Genomic DNA, 19,325 nt, shown 5'->3' with positions numbered 1-19,325 from the left:
GTGACTGGTGGAGTTCAACCAGGTATGTAGTGAGATAGTAACTCACTAATGCCAATGGTGGATGTGACGCTCAAATTCTTGGATTAGTTAGAGCTATACATTAACATCGTTGAATACCGGCTCAGTGGTCTAGAAGTTAAGTGCACGCGCACGAGACTATTAGGTCCTGATTTCGAAACTCGCGGATAGGGGACGGTGTCGTGGATGCGCATTGCTGAGAAGTTCCATACTAGGAAGAAACGGTCGTCCAGTGCTTCCAGATGTTCCATGGTGGTCTAGCTTTAATTGACTCGTGAATCCAACTATTAAATTACTAAAATATCCACAAAACCGCTCTCTGAAATTAAACATTTAACCAGAAGTATTGACCTAAATGGCAAATAATTTTTTTTAATCAAAATAGTATCATTACTCTATCATTATCAATTTACGTTGATTTCCTCTCTTTTAAGACGTACCGTTAATCACTACAACAAAATAGGGGATTGTCTTGGAGAGAGGTTTAAATAAGTGACCACTCAACATAGATGTAGAACTGAACAATCTTTTGGAAATAAAGGATGTAACAACAAGGTGTAATATTATATAAGTTAGTTTCCTCGCCCCCACCTTTGGATCTCAATTGAAAATAAACAATATATGACCGCAAAACAATAAAAATTATTGATGTGTAATCTGTAGTAGGTCACAGGTCTTCCAGAACAATACTCAGGTTTCGAAAGCTTGTAGTGAACTATCATAAGTAAATTAGAATCGTCTCTCCTTCCTTTTACTTTGTATCTGAAATCTGTTGAGATTCTGGTTACTTCATAAGCATCTATCCATTCTTTCGGGAGCCAAGTAAGGAATAAAACTGTTGCGCACTCTATTTTCACTCTAATATTTCCTTCAGTTCTTTCCGAGTTATTGTATAGCCAGTACAGCTATATGACCGCCTCTAATTCTAATAAGAAATCCTGGTGTATTGCTGATGTTTATGAGTCATTCCAAAGTTTCATGTCTGTTTCTATCCAGTACATTCACAACCAGATACAATTGCAACATAAACATCACAAGAATCCCTCGATATGCGATGAGGATATCTTACCCATTCAACATTCATTGGAAACAACTAAGAAACGTCAAAAAAGTGACAAATTGTGCATCACATTATCAATAATTAAAAATAAAGAACATTGAAGCGAACAATCGTTTTTAATAACTTCACAATCAGACTCCACAATTAGAAGTTCATAATTATTATATCACAAAAGCCTAATTAGGTCTTGCTAATAAACTAAATAATGTTATTAATTACTTGAATCTTACCATTGATATTCAGGACTAAAATTGATCAATCTCTTATCATCACATTGCAAAAGCAAGTGGCTATCTGAACTCAGTTGCTAAGTGAATAACACGATGGGGTTCAAAACGAACGGTAATGGGTTCGAGTTACAGAGTAAACATTAAATCTGAGATGCAGGTACATCCAGCTGACGAGTCCAAAATAGAATGAAACACGCGTTCTGAATTTCACTGCTAGCCACTATTCATCTTTGCTTATAAACAATGTTAACTTTGTATCTCATGCGGCTTAAATACTACAAAAAATGTATCATCTGTAGGTAAGAAAATTTATTTACAAAAGGTTAGGAGGATTCGTAGTAAGCTATCAAGTTATAATTAATGTACTAACAAAATAAAACATGGATTAACTACATAGTAAGAAAACTTTGGTTAATAGAGATAATAATAATAATGCCATGTGAATACAACATGTGAAAAAAAGAGGTTTTATCGAAGTAATTATAAACAGAAATTTGTGTGAATTGGGAATGATTAATATGTAAGTTAAGAATGGGATACAGTAGAGATAGACATAAAGGAAATCAGTGGGAGGTAACAGGTTTACAATGTCTAGTTTAGATAACATGGTAGACCAAAGAGAACCTAAGAGTTGAACATACCTGTTTAGGATAAATCGGTTAGGTCTCCTGAATTCGATTAGATAATTATTTACTCTATTACTAAATCTAACATGTTTCTAGAGGTTTCCAACGGTAAAATTTTACCGATAAACTTATGAACAATGTCGTTTTCTGTGCATAAACAAGCCTTGAAGACAAGCTTTTATACTTTACGTTTTCTGCATCATTTGAAGTTCAGCTGTGGGAGAATTTTGGGGTCTAGGATGCAGCTACAAAGTCGTTGTCAAGCGTTGAAGTAACAGACTTATCAGGATCTACTTTGATAAGTCTTGTTAATTTGAACGCTTTATTCGGTTCCTAAGCTATTCTGGTAACCCGCAAGCTAGAACTACGCAGCGACCTGAACTCGAGAGGAAAGGTGCAAAATAAGCGAAAATCACTTAATTCCAAAGGTTCGTTTTTGTACAGAAAAACCCGGGTATTTATCGATGTTAACATTTTTTAAATCAACATCATATTTTGGCCAATCCGCTAAAAGACATATTATGCTACTGACCAATAGTAGCACGCCACGTTGATATTCTAGAAAGCTCCATCATGCTCTGGTTAGCTAGGACTCTTCGGCTCGTTTAGGGCCACTGGAGGCTCCGTTGTAGTTCTCGGAAAGTCGACTCAACATATTTCCCATAGTCTAAACCTTTTTTGAGTAATAAGCGCTCCTGATATTGTTTTGAGACTTCGGTTATTCGTTTAACAAACTCTTTGTCTTTTGGGTAAAAGGTAGTTATTCATGTTATACGCATTCTCAACACTTAACAAAATACTTTAAAAATTCACATCCTTAAAGTTGGAACGTTTATCTGGATCTGACTAAACTGAAGAGTACCACAGCGAATAAATCAGCTTCATACATTGTCTTCTCTACCTTTTTTTTACATCCATTCTTTCCAGAAACAATGCTTTATGCAATTTTCAAAGTGATCAATAGTAACGAAATATATATTTTTTCTTCAAATACTTTCACGTAAACCTACAATAATGACCGGACTCATTATCTCTTTTTGGATAGTCAGGTTTCATATTTTCGAAAGTTATTCGAGGCTAATCTTTGGATCCTAAATACTTGATATGTCTTACGGACTCAAATATAGTGTCATGAATCTTTAACATGATTAAGTAATCAGTATCTCAGTTTGATTATTTCATTCATCTTATTTTACATGAATTTACATGAAACTATGGAAGGACTAGTTGTTATACACAGTGTGATATCTAAAAGTTAACAAATTACAAATAGAACAGATAAAATAGTTTTCATTTCTTTCTGTTTCGAATCAACTTTAATAGGCTAAACACCATACAGATTGCTAATCTGATTATTACAATTTATGGTCAATTTGATTAGCAGTCCTATTTTTATAATTGGAAATACTCAGCTTTACAAAATAAACATTTATTCGAGTCTTCTACATGATTTGTATGGCAAGAATGAATAACTTACCTATACACCTGTTGCTTTTAGTGGAGGCCCATAGTTTGATTTTGTCCTCATTTAGATCGACGATATTCGTCGAAAGGCTCACCATTTTAGTGGGGCCCTTTTATTTGCCGTCATTCTGATCAGACGATGTTCGTTGAAGGGCTCGTCGTTTTAGTGGCCCCGTGGATCTGACTCCTATTTAGATTGTATGGATGTTTGCTATCGCCTATCCTCGTATATCATCGTCGACTTGAATCGCATTAGTCAATAACGGAATTAAATAAGTTGAATAATGAGAATTGACTTGTGAATACATATATTTTGTATATGAAGCGAATAAAACATAGCAAAGCAAAATGACACGCAGGGAAGCCAACTCCATTTTAGTCAAGCGTTACTCAATATTTGTAGGCACACAAAATAAAGCTACAGACATGTGTTGAGTCATAGGATATGAAGTGTACACACATATACGCTCATATAAAAACAGTCAAGACTGAAGCGGATAATTGACAAGGTCAAAATATGACTCAAGTAGAATGAATAGAATGTCCAAAAGCTAGAATAAAGTATATGGGCTTAAAATAATGACTGACACTAAATGCTTATCAGCAAAGCATATTTATAGTTTCAGAAGATTTGGAATAAGCAGAAATTTCAAATCAGTGTCTCATATATAAATACAAAGAGAAACGTTGTAATTGTAAATAACACATCCATAAGACTAAATCATGTTGATAAATCTTTTGTATTGGTTAAAATTTACAAGCTAATATTTAGTATCTAGCTCTAAAACAAAAAACTTAGTTACATACGTCTGTTACTCCTCGTGAAGGAGCATCGGCCGCTCACCACCATTCGCCATCCAACCCTGTCCTGGGCAATCCTTTCCAGTTTTTCCCAGTTGTTATTCATCCTTCTCATATAGACATCTATTTCCCGACGTAATGTGTTGTTTAGTCTCCCTCTTTTCCGCTTCCCTTCACGATTCCAAGTTAGGGCTTGTCTCGTGATGCACTTTAGTGATTTGCGTAATGTATGTCCCATCCATTTCCATTGTCTTTTCCTGATTTCCTGATCAGCTGGAATCTGGTTTGTTCTATCCCAGAGAAGGCTATTGCTGATGGTATCCGGCCAATGGATGTTGAGTATCTTGCGTAGACAACCATTTATAAATACTTGTACTTTCTTGATGATGGTTGTTGTAGTTCTCCAAGTTTCAGCTCCGTACAATAGAACTGCCTTGACATTCGTATTGAAGATTCTCACTTTGATATTGGTTGAAAGTTGTTTTGAGTTCCATACGTTCTTCAGTTGTAGGAATGCGACACTTGCTTTGCCAATCCTCACCTTTACGTCTGCAGCTGAACCTCCTTGTTCATCGATGATGCTTCCTAGGTATGTGAAGGATTCTACATCTTCCAGAGTTTCGCCAACAAGAGTGATTGAATTGCTGTTCTCCGCTTTGAATTTGAGGACCTTGGTTTTCCGTTTATGTATACTGAGGCCTACTGATGCAGAGACTGCTGCTACACTGGCTGTCTTTATCTGCATTTGTTCGTGTGTACGTGATAGGAGGGCTAGGTTATCTGCGAAGTCCAAATCGTCTAATTGATTTTGAGCTGTCCATTGTATTCCGTGTTTTCCTTCAGATGTCGAGGTCTTCATAATCCAGTCGACCACCAGAAGAAAGAGGAAGGGAGAGAGTAAACAGCCTTGTCTGACTCCGGTCCTTACTTGGAATGCATCTGTCAGGTGTCCTCCATGCACTACTTTGCACTGTAGTCCGTCGTATGAGTTCCGGATAATATTGACAATCTTCTCAGGGACTCCGTAGTGTCGAAGAAGTTTCCGTAACGTCCTCCTACCTACACTGTCAAATGCCTTTTCATAATCAGTGAAGTTGATGAATAGTGTTGAGTTCCACTCAATTGATTGTTCGACGATGATCCGTAGTGTCGCAATTTGGTGTGTTCACAACCGATCCCTACAGAATCCAGCTTGTTGATCGCGAAGTTGCGAGTCTACCGAGTCTTTCATCCGGTTTAGAAACACTGTTCAAGACTTTCCCTCGTATTGACAGTAGTGTAATGCCTCTGTAGTTTTCACATTTGCTCAGATCTCCTTTCTTTGGAATCTTGACGAGGTGTCCTTCTTTCCAGTCCATCGGCACTTGTTCCTCCTCCTAAATCTTTCTGATTAGAAGGTAAAGCATGTTTGTAGTTACTTCGATGTCTGACTTCAGTGCTTCAGCTAGCATATTGTCGGGTCCTGCTGCTTTCTCGCTCTTCATTTGTCTGATGGTCATTCTGATTTCTTCCTTCGTTGGTGGGTTGACATCTATAGGAAGATCTATGTGTGCTGCTTCGATGTTCGGTGGATTCATTGGAGCTAGCCTATTCAGGAGTTCCTCGAAGTGTTCTACCCATCTGTTCCGCTGTTGTTGAATTTCGGTGATTGGCTTGCCTTCTTTGTCCTTGACCGGTCTCTCTAGTTTACTGTATTTCCTTGATAGTTTCTTCGTTGTATCGTAAAGCTGTTTCATATTTCCTTCTCTAGCAGCTTTTTCTGCCGTCGTTGCTAGTTCTTCCACGTATTTCTGCTTGTCGGCTTTAATTCTCTTCTTCACTTGCTTGTTTGCTTCTATGTATTCAGCTTGTGCTTGGACTTTCTCTGCTCGTGTTCGGCTGTTGTTAATTGCTGTCTTCTTGTTCTTCCTTTCTTTGATCTTGTCCAGTGTTTCTATAGAGATCCATTCCTTATGATGATGCTTCTTGAGCCCCAGAACCTCGTGACACGTTGAAGTTAATGCTTCTTTGATACATTTTTAGTTGTTCTTCATAGCAGTTCTTCTTCCTTCAGTAGATCCTGTAAGGCTTGGAACCTGCTGTTGAGAGCTATCTTGAATTCATTGAATTTGTTATTATCTCGAAGGCTGTATTGAACCTTTGTAGTGCTGTTTGTCCACTTGTCCAGTTCTTTTTTAGCTTCAGTTTTAAATTGGCTACAACTAGGTGGTGATCTGAAGCTACGTCAGCACCTCTCCTGGTTCTCACATCTTCCATTGTCCTTCGGAATTTTTTGTTGATGCAAATATGGTCTATCTGGTTCTCTGTAGTTTGGTCCGGTGAGATTTATGTAGCTTTGTGTATACGTTTGTGTGGAAATATTGTGCCGTCTATGACCAATATGTTGAATGCACACAGATTTACAAATCTTTTCCCGTTTTCGTTTCGCTCTTGCAGTCCGTCCATGTCGTCCCATGATATCTTCATATTCAGTGTTGTCTATTCCGACTTTGGCATTTAGATCTCCCATCAGAATAGTTAGGTCCTTTCTTGGGCATTTCTCAATGATTGACTGCAGCCGCTCGTAGAACTGATCTTTAATGTCGTCGTTGCTATCATTGGTGGGTGCATAACATTGGATAATATTCATTGTGATCCCCTCCTTCTTTGTTTTGAATAGTGCTTTGATGATTCTGGATCCGTCAGATTCCCATCCTACAAGTGCATTTCGTGCTACTTTGGACAGCATAAGAGCGACTCCATGAGTGTGTGGAGCATTTTCCTCTTCGTGACCGGAGTATAGCAGCATCTCACCCGTAGTTAGCCTTTTCTGTCCAGCTTGGGTCCAATGGGTTTCGCTAATTCCCAGTACTGCTACATTGTATCTCCTCATTTCCATTGATATTTGACTGGTCTTCCCGGTTTCCCACATTGTTCGAACGTTCCATGTACCTATAAAAATTTTTGCTCTGGTTGTTAGAAGGGGCATCGGCCTCGTGGCTTCCGAAGGAACTCGGCTTTCACCATGAAGCGTCATAATTCTTCTAAATGAAGACCTTCTAACTCCCAGGGCAGAGTTTAAATGGTTTGAATTATTTTTTCTGGTAAGCGTTTTCTTAGCGAGTTAGTTTTTTACGGGATGGGGACGCTAACCCCACGCCCAACCCTCCTCCTTTACCCGGGCTTGGGACCGGCAGTAACTCCAGAAGATCTACAGGCGGAGTTCTAAAACAACATAGAAGTTGTATTTCCGAAACCGTACTTTTCGAAGTTAACTTCACATTTTTCATGAGACACTAGTCTGACTAGTCTGAAAAAGGAAATACTATGTTCTAAATTTACTTAATTACACCTGTTACTCCTCGTGGAGGAGCATAGACCAACCACCAGCACTATCTATCCAAACCTGTCCCAAACAAGCCTTTCCAACTCCTTCCAGTTCTTATTAATCTTTTTCATATCTGCTTCTATTTCCCGACGTAGTGTGTTCTTTGGCCTTCCACTTTTCCGCTTCCCTTCAGGATTCCAAGTTAGGGCTTGTCTCGTGATGCAGTTTGATGATTCACGTAATGTATGTTCTATCCATTTCCATCGTCTTTTTCTAATTTCTTCTTCAGCTAGAAGCTGGTTTGTTCTCTCCCACAGTAGGTTGTTGCTGATGATACCCGGTCAATGGATGTTGAGTGTTCTAGATCTATACATTTATTCTCTAAAAAGCTGATTTTACAGAATAAAAAAATGAAATAACTTGTATTACATTTCAAGAGGAGTCAATGCGACACTTCGATTAACAGCATGTACTAAAGAGGATGTCATTGAAACTTATGAAAGTCAACTTAGTCAAATAACGAGAATTGACCTGTGCATACATATATTTTATATGTAAAGTGAAGGTAATAGAACAAACCAAAATGACGCGCAGTGGAGATGGCTGGTAAGCCAACTCGTTTTTAGCCAAGCGTTACTCAATATTTACAGGCCGACAAAATAAACTATAGACATGTGATGAGACATGGGATATGAAGTGTACACACATATACGCTCATATAAAAACAGTCAAGACTGATAAGCGAATAATTGACAAGGTCAAAATATGACTCAAGTAGAATGAATAGAACGGAATGTCCAAAAGTTAGAATAAAGTATATGGGCTTAACATAATAACTGACACTACACTAACATTAACTACACGACCATCTTTTACTGACACGGTTGAACTCTACTGATCACGGCTTCTCATTACAACTTCAAGAATTATCTCTTAAAGCCAGTCACTGATGAACGCATGATAATTATCATTATAAAGTTGATCTGTCCGTGATCTCAATAAAAATGCAACCATCTCCACAACCCTATAGTGATTTTCAAAATTTTTAAAAAAATATAAAAACATCAACTGATGAAAGACATTTTCATAAAACTTAATAGGTAACTATTATGTGCTTAGTTTTTCCCATGGTAACATTGAAGACTAGACAGTCAAAGAAAATAACAATCAATATTCAATGATATATTTATTAGCAAAAAAAAGCATTATTAATCAATTACTTACTATTATTTTAACTAACTATATCATGTAGCAACTAATCGGAATACAAAAATGTACCTTTTTTTTAGAAAAATCACTATCTATATATGAAAAACATTGGATAAACATCAACTCATCTAGTTTATATCATCTTATCTTAATGAAACTAAGAAAATAAATTTGTGTATCAAACGGTTATCATGAATTATAAAGACAAACAAAACAAAACAAAACAAAATGTAACAATGAAATACAAACTAATCATCATCATCATCATCCTCAGCGGCAGCAGTAGCAGCGACAGCAACAGCATCGGTTTATGCAGTAAAACCTGAGATAAACAACAATAATAATAATAATAACAAAAAACCAATGATTTTCTTGCTATTTGTTTATTGTTATTATTTTCATTGATTATGAATTCATTCATTCTTCTATGTTCATTTTATTTGAAACAGAATTTAACATTGAAGAAAGTAATTGTTCTTTAGATTTTTCCATAAATTGTTTACTAATCTATAAAAGTTTTAAAAGAAAAAAAGTAACAATTAATTAAGTTCATTTTAATAGTTGAGATCATCAGTCACCATGGAAAACCTAGAAATCCTATTGTGAGACTTCTTAACAGTGCGAATCTACAATCCCACCTTCTGGGATTCGAACCCAGGAATTAAAATGATTTTGATTTTATGGAGATTGCTATGGAGACTGATCTTAGTAAGATAACAATTAACTAACTGATTAAATCTATTATTATTATTCATATTATGTTCTCTAGTATGATAATCTTTCTATTATTATATCATCTTGATTAGTTCTTGTTCACATTTCCTCATGGAATTAGTACTTTAACAAAACGTTTTCATATATATATATATATACATACAATTGTACAAAGGGAAAAACAAGATTCTCCGACACAACACAGCATGCACCAATCCAATCACAATTGAAGGAGATGATTTGGAAGATGTAAAAACCTTTACATATTTGGGGAGCATTATTGATGAACATAGTGGGTCTGATGCAGATGTGAAAGTGCGGATCGGTAAAGTACGAGCAGTATATTTACAACTGAAGAATATCTGAAACTCAAAACAATTGTCTTCAAGCCAATACCAATATCAGCATTTCTAATATAAAGTCAAGACAGTTCTACTGTATGGAGTGGAAACTTGTAGAACTACGAAAGCCATCATCCAGAAGATACAAGTGTTTATTAACAAATGTCTACGCAAAATACTTTGAATCCGTTGACCAAACACTATCAGTAATAACCTACTGTGTGAGAGAGCAAACGAGATTCCAGTGGAGGAAGAAATCAGGAAGAAGACCTGAAAGTGTATAGGACACACATTGAGGAAATCACCCAGCTGCGTCACAAGACAAGCCCTCGCATGGAATCCTCAAGGCCAAAGGAAAAGAGGAAGACTAAAGAACATATTACGCCGGGAAATGGAGACAGACATGAGAAAAATGAACAAGAGTTGGATAGAACTGGAAAGAAAGGCTCAGAACAGAGTGGGTTGGGGAAATCTGGTCGGCGGCCTATGCTCCATTAGGAGTAACAGGCATAAGTAAGTAAGTAAGTACGATCGTACAGCTTGATAATAAATTCGTTGAAAGATCTCTTCGTTGAACTTCACGTTTTTAATGTTACAGTTCTGCTTATGATATATCGATAATTTTATCTCTTTTCATCCTGGCTTAAACACGCATACATCAACGATTATATCTTCCCCTACTAGTGTAATTATAGATATTTTATTGAGAATATTTATCAAACTTACTTTTAATCTGACATTTTATGCTTTTACTGTTTGTTTGTTTTGTCAAACTTATACTATGAATCCGTTGCGTTATGCTTATCTCTATTGTAAAAATGCTTATAAAACAGTTGATCATTATAAATCAAGTATATTTAAATCAGTATCATATGAAAAAACTAATGATATAGATTACGGTAATTTCTGTTACTGTTCCGAGTTCTTTGGTTTCGCTTTCCTTTTTCTCATCGTATAACGTGACTGTACAATATCCTATTCGACATTTATCGTTTCAAAACACTAGTGATGCCGAAGCTACATCAGTTTCTTGGCGTTTCTCACCTCTTTTTATTCTGATTATTACGGATAACTCCGTATTTACAAGATTGAGGACTAATACGGTGCATTCACCGATAGCATTGCTGTACTCTAAAATGATTTCATCACTGATTATACACTAAGTGCTCACCATTTACTTCACATGCTTAACATCATTATGACAAATGTTCAATCGAAACAATCTATGAATCATGTCTTTTCAAGTGATATACCGCTGTTTCTAAAAAGATATTCCACCCTATTAGATTAGACCTGATCATGGCTGTGTGCATACTGTATATAATACTTATCATTGCAATAAACTAAACTTTTCAATGGGAATCACTGGATTGTGATGATCCGCTTTTCACTCGTTCTACAGGATCTATATTTGATCTGAAGCACAGTCGTTAATATTGGTTGTTGAATATTGTGAAGGTAAAGTGGAATGTTTTTTAGCCTGAAGCTATTCCATCATATAAAACTATCGTGATCAAAACCGAATACACTTATCATTTAAACAAATACCAGTTCTTAGTTTTACTCAGTTTACTAAAGTCAGAACTCTATATTTCTTGTATCACGTAATTTTTCAAAGATTGTTTACTATTCAATTGCAGTAATGCAGTAAACTCTCATCGAAGGACTAGGTTTTTTCGTCACAATTAAAATACTCTAACAAAAGGATAAAAATTTATTATTATAAAGAGCCCAAGAGAACTATAGTTTACTTTAAATGACCATTTAGTTCATTCTTACTTGTTATGTAGGTACACTGAACCATATCTTCTAGTGATTCCCATGTTTACAATGTTTAAAAGTGAAATACGTTTGTTTTACCCATCGTCACTTACTCTGATTATTTACATGCACTTTGCTTAGAAGTGTTTATGACAAATTCAAAAAGATATAGTGTTTGATCAAAATGAATAAGTTTCTCTTATGGTGAACACTGTAATGATTACTATTTATTGTCATCCTGTGAAGCGGAAATCCTGCTTATGAATAGAAATCCTCTCTATTCCAAAGTGCTTACCTATCTGTTTGCTTAACAGCTCAATCATTTTATATGAGTTATTTTTCTTGACGACAAATTAACATCACTATCTCAGTGTCTCTATATTATTGAATGTTGGACTAAATAGGAAGTTATTGCATTGGATCACATTAAGATACTAATCAGGTGAGTTGCTAACCGGTGTCTCCTTACAAACATATATATCGTCTTAGAGAAATTGTACATTGGCACAATTCCATTTGTGGTTTCATGTTTGACTAAGAACTGTTAAGTCACATGTTTTAAATGCGAATCATTTACCTCGGTTTTGGTAATTACTTGCCCTCACATAACGTTTATATTTCAAACTACAATAAGTAAATCTATACTCACTTACTGTTTTATAATGACAATAAATATTCTAAAGAAAAAATTATATCTTACCAGTTTAGACAATTTTTGGTAGCTTTCATTAAGTGTATCCATCGCTTTGACAGTTTTGTTGAGTGAGTTAGTTAATGCGGTGATTTCTTCAGATTTTTCTGAAGAACCATTTTCTATGTTATACAAAGTCATAGCTCGTCTACGTGGTATCCATTTAAATTCATTTTCCTGTCAATATATAACACATATATTTGTATTTATTACAAAATATAATAAAAAGGTAACAGATTTAATCTTTTGTGAAAGAAAGTCATCTCAGATAACTAGCAAGTAACTTACTGACTTAACAGTGTAGTATGAAAGAAAACCTAACGAGTTAGAAATGATATCAATTCAATATTGTTGTTGAAAGCATCAATACATGGACTATAAACATACTATTCACTATTTTATATGGGTTAAAAAACCTTGTTCTTGTATGTTGAACGGTAAATTTGATCATATTTTTTAAAACAAGTTAATGTATGACACAGGATTGTATTTATGTAAATGACAGATCAATGAGTAGAGCATCGAATCGTTGAGCATTTGGTGAAGGGAATTAAATTGCATCAAGGAAATCTTTATCTGAAAAGGCAACAGGGAGAATTCTACATGTGTACCCCAATATACCGAAGCTGCTTTTATCGAAAATTTAATAGTTGAATTCATGAGTCGGTTAAACCTACACCACCATAGAAAACATGGACGACCGTTTCGTTCTAATGGTGATCTAGCTATAATCGAATCATGAATTCAACAATTAGATCACTACAATCTCCGCAAGAACCCCCTTTCCAATAATATTTAAAAGTATAAATAAATAAATATATTGTAGATATCCCAATAAGTAGAAAAATTAGATTTTCTGACGTTTTGTAACTTGGCGTAAGCCACTTCTTCAGAGAATAAATAACCAAATCAAAATCAATCCGAGTTTAAATAGTACAAATGGAAGCACTGGACGGTCAACTCGTCATAGTATGGGACCCTTCAGCAGTGCGCATCCACGATCCCGCCCCCAAGAGATTCGAACCCAGAACCTATCAACCTCGCGCACGAGCGCTTAACCAACTAGACCACTGATCCAGCCGGCATCCAATGGTGTTAATGCCTAATTTTTGTGTCATTTTGATGTTCCAGTTAATAGTTCATCATATTCAGATAATAAAATTGATTAAAACAGTTTAATGTAGTTGTTGTTATCCAGATAATCAGTTGCCAAGGGACAACTAATCACATTCCATCTCTCCCATTAATATTGTTTGGATTTCTCTAAATATATGGGGCTTTGGCTTTTAGTCTTTCTTTGTAAAAAAATTCAAACCTTTTTAATGTTTTCTTATGTCATTGAAATTATTTGTTTGATCTAACTCTATTGAGTATAATGCTATCACTGATTTGTTTGCGAACTTTTTTATATGATCTGAGGATTTAGGAATGTTTTATACCTAAAGTTTGTGCTCCTTCACCCTTATATTCAGTTGTCATTCTTATGTAACTTCAAATATAAATCCACTTGGTATTGTTGATTTGTATCTTTCAATTGATGTTTAGGACATCAATCGATCAGTTTGATGTTGACATATCATCATTCTACGCGGATCGCCTTGATATAGTCTTAAGTTACAAGCATTATAAAGAAAGATGGATAGTGGCTAGTAGTGGAATCCATGACGCGTGTTTCGTCCTAGTTGGGACTCTTCAGCTGGATATATTCAGAAAAACATACCTACATTAAAACTATGAAGTATCTACACATTTTCATACAGTTACAATTCCTATCAAATTCATTGATAGGAAACAATTCACAATACCGAAAGCATCACATCTCTATCCTACATCTGAACACATTTGATTTCTGATAGAACCCCTATTGTCTAGACATATCTAATTGATTGATAATAAATAGTTCCTGTTTAATGACAGAATAAACAAAACAATAAATATCTCTATGGAAGAAAAAATAATAATGATCCTTTCAAGAACAAATAAAAATTCACTAAATACTTTTCTTTATTCATATTTTCTTTTTCTTAAAAAAGAAAAATAAACAAAACAAAAATTTCACTGATTCATTCATTCATTGACTTATGTAAAAATATCTTGATTAAATATGAATTGATTAATTTCTAATTATCAGAAGGGGTTTTGTGGAAATTTTTAGTAATTTCACTGATTGAAATCATGAATCAATTGAAGCTAGACCACCATGGAAAACCTGAAAGCACTGAACGGCCGTTTCGTTACCAATGAAGTTCAATCAGGTCTGTTGTGAGATATCAACTCACTGATGACAGTGTACGATGGCGCAACTTCGTGGAATGGTCGCAGTTAGACATTAACACCGTTGGATTCCAGCTCAGTGGTCTAGTTGGTTAAGCACCTGGCGCGAGGCTGATGGGTCCTGGGTTCGAATCTCAAGGGGTGCGGGATCGTGGATGCGCACTGCTGAGGAGTCCCATAATAGGACGAAAAGGCCTTCCAGTGCTTCCAGGTTTTCCATGGTGATCTAGCTTCAATTGACTGATGATTTCAATCAGTGTAATTTCTAATTATTTAATAAGATAATAGAATTCAATTACTTCTATGGTTCATTTTATCACACTCATTAATGATATAATTTAATCCACAATAAAATCATGAAATAATGGAAAGTAAATAAATTTTATGTAGAGGAAGAAGAAATCTTTTTAGTTGATTTTAAAAAAACGTGGGATCAATGGAAAGCCATCTCGTTCTGGTATGGAATTGCTCGGTAGTGCACATCCAAAAATCAGCAAGCGGGACTCGAACCGAGAACCTTCGATTTCGCGTGTGAATGCTTAACATCTAAACTAATGAACCGGCATGCTGTACTTGCAGGATATCAATGATGGTCTAACTAAGATTGACATGTGAATTCAACTATAAAAATACTACAATCTCCACAAATCCATATACTGATAATTAATTAACGTTCATAAAATATACTTTGTTGTAGATGCTGAAAGATTTTATTAACGTAGAATTTCATTCTCTTGTCGTATTCAGTAAATATTATGCCTTCTCGTGGCAGCAGTGTTGTTTACGAAATTGAGAGGATGAAAAGCGAATGTCTGGTACTTTAATCGACTTCGTGGATATGAGGGATCCACATAGAGGAGTTGGAAAACACTAGTTCCAAACCAACGGTATACATGGGCTTCAGTATCCTGAAGTAACAAACGGCGTATGAACCTATTGTTGGTTACCAGCTACCATGGGACTGCATCTGCTGACGTTACTCCATTGCCCTGTGGATTAGACCTACTGATCAAAGACTCCGGGTGTGACACCCTAAGAAAACCACCTGATTCAATTTGGGAACCTGGGCAGTATCCCAGCCCTCACGCAAATCGAATGATTTATTTGGCGCATATCTATTTGTTGCCTCCTTGTACCATTGTTTATGTGTTTAAACAAATAAATGAAGGAAATGTAATTATTCAATTTAATGAGAATTTTAATGAATATTCTCTTAATTTTTATAATGATCTGTCACACAGAACTATACGAATTCTTGACATCCAAGTGAAGATGTATTCACTAAATTCAAAGAAGAATAGCTCAGTTAAAAGTTATTTTAATTCAAACACCTCCAACTCTAATTTTTTTCATTTATTTAGTAACAATTCACCATTTGTGTATTTTGAATGCAAGCATATTCGTCGTTATACCAGTCCAAATTTTTATTTTACCAAGACAGTTATTTTATATATTAAGTTTGTATGATGAAGTTACCTTCCCTTAATAAAGTACGAATTTCTAGTGCCTATTAAACGTTAACGACGAATGTTAATCATCGCCATTCGACCTTGTAGTGTGAATGTATATATTGGAACTTTCAAAGACTGACAATCCTAGATTTAATATGATATCAAGGCTGTATGTGTTTAGTATCAACTTTTTAAAACGATTTTCTAGTTAGTCTTAACGTGTATGGAAAATTACACTAGAAAAACTTTAATTAAACCATATCATGAATAGATGGATAGTGGCTAGCAGTGGAATCCAGGACGCGCATTTCGTCTCATTTGGGACTCGTCATCTGGATGTGACTGCATCTCAGAGTTGATGTTCGCTCTGAAACTCGAACCTAGTACCATTCGCTTCAAACGACAGTACTGGGTTCGAGTTTCAGAGTGAACATCAACTCTGAGACCCAGGTACATCCAGCTGACAAGTCGCAAATAGGACGAAACGTGCGTCCTGAATTCCACTACTAGCCACTATCGATCTCTCTTTATGATGCTTGTGACTTGAGGAAATATCGAGACAATCCGCATAGGATGAACATATGCCAACGTGAGACTGATCAATCGCAGTGCTAAATAACAATGGCAAAGTACAAGTAAAACAACACCAAGTGAACATGTCATGAATACTTCACACATCTGTGTATCAAGCAGTTACTATCAAAAGCGTAAATAATGCCTACCAAATCCTGTGTTTATTACAATGATTATCCAAAAATCATAACTGTCAACATTTTATCATTGAAAATTCCATCTAAAAATTTACTACATTAATATATTTAAAATAATTCATTCTTATTGATGTATTTGATAGAATATATCATAGTAAAAGTAGAGTACTTATTATATTTTAACGATCATGTTAATACAACAACAACAAAATATCCATTTCTTCACTGAACATTAAGAAAACTTTCAGCTTATGAATAAACAAATGTCTTTAGTTCAGTTCAACAAACTAATAAATACTACTGAAATAGTAACGTTGAAAGTAGTATTGATGAAAGCTTTGAAAAAACAGAAATTGGGTTATTAAAAACATTTCCCCTGACAATAATTACGTGTCAATAGTTGAAATCATGAGTCAATTGAAGCTAGACCAACATGGAAAACCTGGGAGCACTGGATGGCCGTTCCGTCCTATTGCGGGACTCCTCAGCAGCGTGCATCCACGATCCCGCCTCCCGCGACATTCGAACACAGGACCTATCAGTCTCGCGCGCGAGCACTTAACCATTGGACCACTGACCCAGTATCCAACTTCAACCAATCCACGAAATTGTGCCACCGTACACTATTGTCTTCAGTGAGTTGATATCTTACAACAGACCTGGTTGAAATTCGCTGGTCACTGCTTCTCACTAGAATTCCAGAAAATGCCTCTTGAAGTCAATTGACTCATGATTTCAACTTTTGAAATTACTAAAAATCTTTACAAAACCCCTTCTGATAATAATTACATGTCTTAAATAAGAAATGATTGTCATTATCTCAACTCAATCAATAAAATACAAATCTCTTCAGTTTAAAAGTTTTTCAGAATCAGTAATCAAAATGTTATGTAATATATTGCTTCAATATCTCAACAACAACAACAACAACAAAAATCGATGAGACTATAATTTATGGACGACCTTTGAGAGACTCTAGACTGACCTTGCGAGTGTCCACCTAATAACTAGGACCAAATAAGGGTTATAAACCAGTGTGAAAAATGAGAATTATGATTGACAGTTGGTGATTAAGGTTAGAAATCAGATTTAGAGTTTTCATCATGAACTGAAATCAGCTATAATGCCAAAACTCTATTTATCCGGATGAATGAGTGAATTCCACGCGAAAACCCGAGACCTATTATCTTATACCTGATTGATTCGTCTATAAATTAAGTATTTGTAATAGAATACATAGTATATTCTATATAATTTACTTACTTTGATAAGTTTATCAATGTAAATTTCTAGACCAGTTAAGTCATCGGTTAATTTTGTTCTTAAATATATTATAAAATATATATAATGCCATACATTATGATCCACTTCAACATGTTCATCAAAGCTTGTATTCGAATGATCAAATGCTGAACGATGTAATCCTAAAATATAAACATTAATATTGAATTGTATTGAAGCATAACAATAATGATGATACAGTGAAATAAATGAATAGTAATTTCTGTATAATAAGAAATAAGGATGTAATGGATCATTATTGATTTATGATCTGAAACTCTATAGGGGATAAAATGCAAGTAGGGAATTCATCTAACTGAGGAGAGAACAATTTAACTCGGTAAAGCAATTAGAATCCAGTAGTTCATATTTTATTAAGATAACCTTATCCCCATTTCATTTCCTAGTGAGATACTGTTGCTGTCTTTCTTTTTTAAGTTCAATTACTTCGTACATCATGAACAGTCACTGATAAAACTCTGGTAAAGAAAAAAAATCAGGAAACTAGAAACTAATCAGTATATGATTATTATCATTATTGTTATATAGTTCAGGTGATTTTATACAAATTGTAGTATATTTCAATGATTATTTTTACCTAGAACTGAATCTAGACGGAAAACCATTCGAAACTGTGGAGTATAAATTACTGTTGAGATTTTCTCCCAGTTAAATCGTTCTATCTCTATACAATGCTGTAATAACTCATAGTAAATTACATAACGTTAATAAAAGTAACCTAAACATTTCCGAAAATGGATCATGAAAGAGTCATATATAAACATACCTTCAAATGACTCATAGTTTTGTATTTTAGTCATTTAGTCGCTGCAAATTCTGACCTACAAGTTATGAAATATTGTGTTAATTTTCATTGATTGTACTTTTTTGTTGTTGGGGTGATCATTTCATAAACGACGTTTTAGACTTCAGCATGAATTTGTGTTCATGCTATTACATGATAACCATCATTGTTAATATGAGGTTGTGCAGATTGTTGAGTTTCACTTAAATTACAAATTCGTCTAAGCTTAACGACGATAAATAACCTGGAAGCACTAGAGACCTAAGAAACTGAATTAGCTTTCCGGATGCGTGGTCGTGAATATGCGCTGATAAGAAGTTCATCTCCAAGACGAAACACATTTCATATGCTACCATGTCTCAATGTTATCTAACTTAAATTGGTTTGTGATTTTAATGAATTGAAATAGCCATATCAAATAGTTAATTATTAAAATATATTGAATTTAAAAGTACTTGTTATGATTGATCTAAGTGGAGACCGCTTGAAGTCAGATATCGGTATTCTCAACGCCATATACGATATATGAATGTGACTATACTATTGATAATTTTAGTCATATCTTATGAATAGTTTCATAAA

General features: G+C 35.0%; 2 protein-coding genes across 3 annotated transcripts in view; both read right to left on the bottom strand.

Moving 5' to 3' along the window:
• The window catches only part of MS3_00007235 (uncharacterized protein), a 95,922-nt gene that overhangs the window by 1,336 nt on the left and 75,261 nt on the right, over positions 1 to 19,325 (bottom strand). Inside the window, exons 21-27 of one of the 2 annotated variants that reach the window (XM_051215492.1) lie at positions 17,921 to 18,081; positions 12,232 to 12,399; positions 8,965 to 9,222; positions 6,898 to 7,052; positions 6,359 to 6,494; positions 5,984 to 6,204; positions 3,412 to 5,414 (exon numbers count right to left, since the gene is read on the bottom strand). In XM_051215492.1, the coding sequence (XP_051066001.1) occupies positions 9,133 to 9,222; positions 12,232 to 12,399; positions 17,921 to 18,081 (419 nt within the window). In that variant the 3' untranslated portion in view covers positions 3,412 to 5,414; positions 5,984 to 6,204; positions 6,359 to 6,494; positions 6,898 to 7,052; positions 8,965 to 9,132. Of the gene's footprint in view, positions 1 to 1,308; positions 1,602 to 3,411; positions 7,383 to 8,964; positions 9,223 to 12,231; positions 12,400 to 17,920; positions 18,082 to 19,325 lie in introns of those variants that run through there. The other variant, XM_051215493.1, reaches the window with a different exon arrangement.
• The window catches only part of ITPR2 (Inositol 1,4,5-trisphosphate receptor type 2), a gene marked incomplete at both ends in the record, with an annotated part of 142,753 nt that continues 132,560 nt past the window's right edge, over positions 9,133 to 19,325 (bottom strand). Inside the window, 3 exons of the mRNA XM_051219287.1 lie at positions 9,133 to 9,222; positions 12,232 to 12,399; positions 17,921 to 18,081. Of these exons, the coding sequence (XP_051066000.1) occupies positions 9,133 to 9,222; positions 12,232 to 12,399; positions 17,921 to 18,081 (419 nt within the window). The remainder of the gene's footprint in view (positions 9,223 to 12,231; positions 12,400 to 17,920; positions 18,082 to 19,325) is intronic.

Source organism: Schistosoma haematobium, chromosome 4 (genome assembly GCF_000699445.3).
Source record: "Schistosoma haematobium chromosome 4, whole genome shotgun sequence".
Lineage (NCBI taxonomy): Eukaryota > Metazoa > Platyhelminthes > Trematoda > Strigeidida > Schistosomatidae > Schistosoma > Schistosoma haematobium.
The sequence above is the reverse complement of the archived record's forward strand: the minus strand, read 5'-3'. Positions and strand labels throughout refer to the sequence as shown.